Source organism: Phalacrocorax carbo, chromosome 28 (assembly GCF_963921805.1).
Source record: "Phalacrocorax carbo chromosome 28, bPhaCar2.1, whole genome shotgun sequence".
NCBI lineage: Eukaryota > Metazoa > Chordata > Aves > Suliformes > Phalacrocoracidae > Phalacrocorax > Phalacrocorax carbo.
In genome coordinates, this window is record NC_087540.1 from 1,854,124 (window position 1) to 1,862,727 (window position 8,604).

At 48.6% G+C, this 8,604-nt stretch overlaps 1 protein-coding gene across 1 annotated transcript; it reads left to right on the top strand.

Moving 5' to 3' along the window:
• Nucleotides 1-4,285: 4,285 nt before the first annotated feature.
• On the top strand, nt 4,286-5,254 carry LOC104046955 (uncharacterized). The gene has a single exon (XM_009507195.1). It carries the CDS (start codon nt 4,286-4,288, stop codon nt 5,252-5,254), a length of 969 nt encoding a protein of 322 aa, XP_009505490.1.
• The last annotated feature ends 3,350 nt before the right edge of the window (nt 5,255-8,604 follow it).

Sequence of the window (8,604 nt, forward strand, 5' to 3'; positions counted from 1 at the left end):
AGGAGCTGTCACCTCATTGTGGCTTTCCCATAGCAGCCAGAGCCCAGGGGATCATTAGGAAGATCTCCCTGGGCGGCGGGTGGCCGGGTGGCGCAGGACCTCATCTCACAAGGGTGGAGCGGCCGCCGGAGCACGGGGCTTGTGTTGGAGGTGTTTGCGACGGAGTCTGGTTCTGACCCTGGCTCTGACTCAGGCTGCGCCGCCAAGTGACCACAGTGCAATGTGCCCGGTTTCCCCTGTGCTTAATTGGGAATAATAATAGCCCCCACAACAGTGTCCCATGCAGCACTGTGCGTCTCTCTGAGATGAAAGGACTTTACAGATGCTAATTAAGAACATTTGGATGACAGGGCACGATGTTATCGTCAGGTTAATATTTTGCTACCTGCACTGGAAACACTAAATTGAATATTAGCATTACTTGAAGGCTACTTGATCTGGAGCTTGCCCAGGAACTGGAGTTATGGAGCTTATAAAAATTGTATTAATCTGCTTACCTGGTCTCTGATGCCAGCTTGATTCCTAAAGTCTTGGGTCAGATCATTTAACATTAAAAAGGGCGTTGTAGTTCAGGGGATTGAAATGCAATGAAAGTTAGAGAAACCCAGGCTGGGTCCCATGCTTTTGCCTTCAGTTGTGGAAAATAAGATAAGCCTAGAGAAAACATTCTTCCCCTTGGTTTTTGTAGCTCTTGAAATGTTGGCATCATCTGGGAAAACATGCGTTTTGTAATTTTTTTTCTATGAAGGGAGATGTTTCTGTTGGAAAATCAGAAATGTAAATAACAAACCTACCTTCAGGCTTCTGGGTTTTCCGGTGAAAACAGAAATAGAAAATTTACTCAGTGGTTCATAAGGAGATCAATATTCTGCTTCAAACTGTAGAATCATAGAATCGTTTAGGTTGGAACAGGCCCTTAAGATCATTGAGTCCAACCGTAAAGGTAACACCGCCAAGTTCACCAGTAAACCATGTCCCTAAGCACCACGTCCACAGGCCCTTTAAATATCTCCAGGGATGGCAGCCCAGCAGCATCCCCGATGCTTCATGTTGGTGAGAAATTTTCCACCTACACCATTAAAAGTTAATTTATTTCACCTCTTTTTATTTCAGTGTGTGGGATGTAACCTAAATTCTCAGCATGCTAAAACCCAATTCGTAGGTGTCAGATTTACATTAAAGGGAAAAAAAAAAATGCCAGGGCCTTCGTTTATGCAGATATGACTACGTAAAAATGCATTCCCTGTTGGCACTTAGGCTCATGCCACTGTTAATTTTCCCTTGGGTTTATTCATGGCATAAACAGGGAACAAAGGGTGCAGAGACCGTGCAGCAGAGCAGGAAATGGGATTTCTGTTTTCAGGACACGAGCCCGGTTTGATTCAGCTGCTTTCCCTGGGCCACCCCAGTGCTCCTGCTCGTCCCTTCTCCCCTTTGTTGTGCCGGAAAAGCGTCACCTCTTTAGCAGGTTATTCACCTTGTGGCAAGTCCTTTCTAGTAGCCGTCTTGCCCTTAGCCCAAAGCTTCCTCAGTCCCAATCATCTGCCTCTTCCCTGGGTTCCCTGCGTAAGTGAAGGAGGTCTGCATGCCACAGTAATTATGGTCTGCAAAAAGTCGCCGAGAGTCCTTCCTGGACGGTGGTTTCAAAGGCACCGAAGGGACTTATGCATGCAGCTCCCATGGAAATGAGGAGTCCCTTGGGCAGTCCCTTCAGTGGTCTCAACTGCAATCTTTTTCTGGGTGGAAAGGTGCATTTTAGCTGGCCTGGATTTGCAATGGGCAGGCAGGGATGCTGTAGCGTCATGCGTGGGGGTTTGTAGTCGAAGGCCATGAGCAGCCCCTGCACAGGGCGTCCTTGGCCTGCCAGGGCTAGTTTGTCAAGTGGGATCAGGAGGTTCCCTCTCATGAAGCTCACAGTTAAGCCAGATGCCCTGACAGTGCCGGCGGGTGATGGCAGCCCTGCAGAGCGAGGACAGCCATTCCCGCCGGTGCAAAGCTGCACGTGGCTCGGCCAGGACTGGCAGGCAATTAGAGCATCACCCAGCCAAACCGCCTCACTCCCCTAGGGCACTTATTCACTGTATAAAAGCTCTGCCATCGTGGGGCTCTCCTAGGCACTTCTCTCCGGTTGTTCTCACTGATGAAGTGGGTAAGTCTGGCTTTTAATGGAGCTCCTGAAATGCTGTTTTATTCCTGGGTGGCCGGAGCAGGCAGAGGTCCTGCCTGTGTACTCGTGGAGGAGCATCCTCTGGAGGATGCTGCCTTCAGCACCGGCACGCGCGGCTCTAAGAGCTGGAGCATCTCCTCCATGCTAAATTGAAGAATATTGGGAAAGCACTTCCAGATGGACTGTGAAGCCAGGAGTGGGGTTTGTGGGCTTTTCTACGCTTTCTGTTAGGGCTAGTCCAAAGGAGGCAATAGACTACATAAAGGGCTCGATGCTGGCAGGAGTCGATATGAGCTTGCACGCAAAAAGGCAACTCCTCTGAAGGAAGTGGCAAGGAGGAATTTGCTGCCTTTTTATGGAATTTAAACAAACCAACTTTTCAGACAATAGTAAGAAGCTAATCAACTTCACTGCCAGTGTGGAAGTCAGCAGAGAGACTCTCTAACTAAGTCTGAACTTGTTAAAATTTCTGTCTAGGCTAACAATGATAAAAATAAGTCTGAGATGCAAACAACAACCTAGAAGCAAATAATCCCTTCCCCAACTTTAGAAGCTTTTTAGCTCAGTGAGCATCACCAGATACTTTAGCATTGTACATGTAGTAGTAGCAGTTGCTATAATTGCTTTTATTAGTGGCTGATTATTATAATTGTAGTGATAATAAGTTTTCCTGATAATAATAACACACAGCATTGTTATTGCTAATAGTCACCCAGTGATAGGCTTTTGGAAGATAAAACACCTTACTGTAATTATAGACAGAACTAGGGGTGTTCAGAAAATGCAGTTTCTTTACAGTCATTAAATTATATGCCTTAATCTCCAAACGCTGTTGAAATGAAAAAAACATTTCCAATCAGAGTACCTTTCATATGTCAGCAGTTCCAGTACCTGTTCTGCTCAAAATAATCCTGTTAAAAAGTCAGAACACTCCCTGAAAGCGGTGTTTTCCAGAGTGGGGAGTGAAGTGAGATGGTTCCTCCTACGACTCCCAGGGCCAAGGCAAAGCAAGTCATTTCCCAGTGGTTTCAGGAGGGAAGCATGGACCTCCAGATGGTGCCACCTGGGCCCTTCCCCAGGGATGTGGTCTTGGCTAGGCTCCCCTTTGTGCTGCTCACAGAGGGGCTGCCAGGATGAGGTTTCACTGTCAGAGCTGTTATGCTCTTTTGACAGCGGGTCTTCAGGTTACCATAACAAAACCAGGACGCTGTGTCTTGGTATGACTGTTGTGCAGGACTGGAGGCTGCTTTAAATCAGTGTAATTCTCTCAACTCAGTGAAACTTGACCAGTTAACATCAGCTGAGATTTCACCTTGATAGCTTTTCCTTTCCTGCTACGGTTTCACCAAATACTTAGAATCCTGTTGTATTTCCTCTTCTCTTTTCTTGAAGATGCCTACACAATAGTATGAAGCTGGGACTGCAAGGCTTGCAGAGGCAGCGAAGCCGATGCTACGGTAGCAAGCTCAGAGCCTGTAATTTCACGCTGCCAGTCCAGGGGACCATGAATCGGCAGGCAGGCAGGCAGGTTGTACGTGCTGAACTCCGTGCTGCCACAAACCTATCCTTACCCTCAGCTGGCTAATTTAACCTCAGCTTGGGCTTGCCCGCATGAACTGTAGCCGCGCCTGAGTATTACAGCATGGACGCACCTTTAATTTTGGCTTGCCTTTCATCTCTGGTGCTTGGGAGTTGCAGGACATAAACTTGAAAGGACTTCCCAGTGGGGACACAGGAGGTATCCAGGAAGTAAGACAGAGGGTCATAATGTCACTTCTCCTTGGTGAAATGCTTCAGTGGACACTTAGCTGATCTCTGAAGGACAGCATGAAAGCTCCCCAGTTTGCCTGGCTCCAATCCCTGATTGTTTCTGGGCTCTTAAGAGAAGGGTGTGGGAGCACAAGCTGAGAACAGACTCTCCTCTCCTCACCTGGGTAATCACAGACGGGTCTTGAGTCACTGAGAGCCTCTGACCTTCAGGAGAGCCAGGGTGTGGGCTTGCCATGCTGAGATGCCTGTGGGGAAACTGCAAGTCCTGCATTACGTAAAATAGCTGATGCTTATATGAACTGTCTGTCTTTTTCCTGCTTCTTTCAGGCATAAGCACCTTGCACGACCATGCACTATTATGGGGAGCGGTATAAACACCTGTACCTGCCCGGATCGGGCTATGTGACTGAAAGCATCCAGCAGTGCACACCCCAGTCCGATGTGTGCAGTAACACGTGCCACCCAGTGAGCGTGATCAAGAGCCCGATGCCGAGATGGCAAAGCTACACGCAACCTTTCACTTACGTGTATCCGCAACCAAGCGTGACCCAGACAGCTCTGCTGCCTTGTCAGCCCTATGTACAGAAGTGTGTCCTCCTGTACCCTGAGCCTTGTGAGACCACTTGCCTTCTGCCCTGCAGGAAGCCCAGCCTGAAGCTGAGCACAACGCAGAGCTTCCAGCCCTGTGACACCAGCTACCCTGAGAAAAAGCGTACGGCCAAGAGCCTCCCACCATGCGCACCCAGATGCCCAGAGCCAGGCAAACTCAAGTTCCCACCATGTGGGATCAAGTACTCGTCCTCGTGCAAGGATGAGTGCAGATCGCAGAAGATATCCAAGTGCTCATCGCAGCGGTACGGTGCGGAGCTCCGGTCCCTGCAGGGGATGACTAGCAGCTATTCCCCGCCGCTGCAGGGAGTCACCGAGTGCCCCCCGCAGCAGTGCATAAAGCAGTCTTTCCTGCAGGAGTGCACGAGCGGGTTCCCCCAGCAGAAGTGCATGAAGGGTTACCCGACGCAGGAGTGCATCACCACCTACTCCTCGCAGCAGTGTACAAACAAGTGCCTGCCGCAGCCACATGTTCCCAAGTGCCCCCCTGGGCAGGGAATAAAGGAGTGCTCCTCGCAGCAACGCGTAGCCAAATGCTCGCTGCTGCAGGAGGGAGCCAAGCACAAGAGCTCCTCGACACAACACCTCAGCAAGTCCAAGTGCCTCTACCCACGGGCCACCCAGCACTCGACGCAGCATCACACAGTGGGAGTGAAACGTTCGAGCCACTCCAAGAAGAGTCGCTGTGCTTCAAAATGGCTGTGGTGAAGGAGATGAAGTAGTCGTGAGAACAGCAAGCTATGTAGCTGAGGGCTGAGGTTATTTTTCTCCCGCTGTTCCCTTTCCTAACCCCTAGAGAAGCTTTGGCCTTATTCTACCCCTTATTGTATCCATGTTAAAGTCATAGAGCAAACTGCCTTTCTTTTTTGACCGCACTTCAGTTATTCCTGCAACAGCAAAGATGCTAGTGACAAGTTAAGTAGCTCTGAGCAGGTGCTCAGGCTTTGCACTTCAAACCCATAGAACCTTGTTACCGTGTCTGCACCCCAAGAGGTTTTTACTGTTACTGGATCAATTATATCCACCAGTTGTACCAGTCATATTAAACTCATGTTGCAGCTGGATTCCTGCTCTCTGTCTGATTTATTTTCCATTTTAAAAAACTGTTTCTAATACCTACTCTTGGAAAAAACTATTCCCCATTGTCACACCACTCCTTTGTGTAAAATAATGGCAGAAATCACACTTTTAGAACTATTTACCATCTGTGGGAACAGATCTTGGTGTTGAAAAGTTACCCAGAGACGTAGTAAAAGAAGAGGCGTAGGGTGGTATTTAGAAGGAGGCTTGACTAAGGTAATGAGAATCATTAGCAGCCCTCAGACAGCAGTTTATTGCCTATCCAGGCTTAGCTCGGTTGCGCCAGCATCGCAGGGGAGCACGCCCCGCCACACGGGAGAGCTTTCAGTCCTGCACCCTGCGACCGGGGCAAGCTTCCCCCAGGTGTCCCCTGCCCTGCAGTTTTGTCCCTGGACAAACCACTGCTGAGCCGATCATGAAATGGGTTGTGGGGGATAGTCCCTGGCATAGCAGGAGAGAGGACACTGCAGAAGGTCTCTTCTCATGCTGTGACCCTGAGCTGGCCCTGCCTACATCGGGTGGGTGATCAGCATCAACAGTCTGTGGTTATAAAATTGCAATCAGAAGGAAAACTGACCTTCAGTTCCAGCTGTTCCTTGACTATAACATTTTTGTAAACAGCAGGAAATAGCTGTCGTGCTTGGTCAATATTTTGATTTCCTAGTATCTATATGTAAGGGGCAAAGCCCCAAAGCACATATCTTTGCACACCTGCCCTACGCCACAGTCTCTCCCAAGGAGGTGCTCCTGGGGCAGCACCAGGGAAGCAGCAGCTCTCTGCCACCATCTAAAGGTGCAGTGGGAGACCTGGTGGCTCCTCTCATCACTGCTTTGCTGCCTTGCTCGTCTCAGCCAGTTCCCTGGGCAAGGCCCAGCAGGAAAACCACCTCCTGTCTCCTTGGCTTCCTCTGCAGTGGCCCAAACAGACCAAGCAGGGTTTCTATAGACTCCTTTTTCTGATAAAGTGACAGATTTGCCTGTAAAAAGAAAGGCTGATTCTACCAGCAGTCTTCCAGGATTAGGAGGAGTCTTGCTCCCCATGGGGAGAGGGAATACAATATAATCTCTGGTAAATCACTAACCCTGGGGAATTAAATGAAAAAGAGAGGAAAGGCCTGAGAAAGTAGCTCTCTCCTGACTAACTCACATAGGATCAATCCCTTTCTTTTAACAGGTCTGCTAAAAACCTGGCTCCTCTCTAACCTCACCCCAGGTACCAGCACACTCAGGACAGGCAGGGAGGCCCGGACGTCTGCAGCCATTAGAGCAATATGGAGGTTCACAATTAAGGCATGAGGGTGGCACAGCCCAGACCCAGGGGAATCTCTCCCACTTGCATTTTTATCCCGCTTGCATGGTTTCAAAGGCTGTGCTGATCTCCGCCACTCTTGGTCCCAAAAGGATCCAGGCTCCCCTTCAATTAGCATAGGCATTGACAGCAGAGAACAGAGTCCTTTTAAGAATCTGAGCTTCTATTTCTGTGGTCTTTCTCCTGATAAAGGGGTTAAGCTGACATAATAATATAAAAACCTGATATCTCAAATCAATCCCTAAATGGTGCCTGAACTTTTACTGCCTCTCTGCATCAGGATGGGTTTTACGCTGTCTTGTTCCCTCTCTCCTGCTACCTGCTCTAGCAGCAGACCCTGCTCTCCCTCATCAAATGGATTAGTAGGTGGGATCTGTTCCTGGAGAGATCATGAGCATTGCAAAAAAAAAACCAAAAAACGACCTGGCGGCCCAAAAGATGACGTGAGGCAGTGCTGCATCCTTGTGGCGGTGAAAGCCAACCGCAGGCTGGGCTGCCTGAGCCACAGCATAGCCAGCAGCAGAAGAGTGTTGAGTCCCCTCCGGCTGGCATTCAGGAGGCCACATCCAGACCTCCATGTCCAGATTGGGTGCTCAGCACAATAGCCATGGAGAGCCAGGCGTGAGTCCGATGGAGGCTGCAGGGTGGTCAGGGCATTGGGTGCAAGAAGAGGGAGGCTGGGAGACCTGGGTACATTTGGCCTGGAGAAAAAACACTGAAGGAACAGACTACCTTCACCCACCAAATGAATGTTTAGAGCAAAGACAGGCTCCACTCCAAGGTGGACAGTGACAGGGTGGGCTACAAAGAGGGTACAGCCTTTCCACCCAACCGGTTCTAGTGCAGGGTCCCCCAGCTGGACAAACTCCACATCGCCCATGTTATTAAGAGGCATAAGAAGTTTAGGCTTGTGTTTCTACTCCCATTTCTAATGGTGTTTTTGTGCCGAAGGCATCATACCTTCTAGAAATTAAATTGTGACCTTGCTGTCTTCTCTTCCTGCAAGGAAGACTGGGAGGTGTAAATGAGTCTCCGCTTTGGGGTATTTGGATGCTTTTCAGGCAAAGTGGCATAGAAACAGGAATTTCCATTTTTCCAGACACTTTTCTCATTTTTAAGGAAGAAGGGTGTGATCAGAAATAGGTTCAGAGGTCACCAAGAAATCCACAAGCTACCCGAAATTGTCGAAGAATGAGAAATATGATTTTTAACATAAACGGTCAGCAGTCTCTAGCAACAGGGCTCAATGGGGGTAGCCTCCATCGTGACCTATGGATTTGGGGACTGGCTTTTTGGATAACTTTGTGTGACATTTTCATTGTCTTTTGTGAGAGGATGGGGAAATTAATCCCAACAATTAGAGACCGGTGAGGTGAGGTTTCCACACAACGGGGAACGTCAAAACATTTCGAAAATATTCATTAGTGGTTTATGCATGGAAAGTGTTTTATCGTTATAATATTAATAGTATGTTATCTGAGCAAACACCTCGGGGCTAATAGCTACTTTAGAATATGTATTTTTGGTGGAAGTGTCTTAGTTGTTCTCATAAACAGGATGTTGGGTTTGAGCCTTGACAACTCAAGGTATTTTGCATTTTCATTAAACAATGCATTTCTATTTGCATTCAAAAGCAATCATTTTGAAATGGGTTAAAAGGCAGCTTCAG

Excerpts from the sequence above, each read along its gene's own strand:
- LOC104046955 (XM_009507195.1), top strand. The coding sequence starts at position 4,286 with ATGCACTATTATGGGGAGCGGTATAAACACCTGTACCTGCCCGGATCG.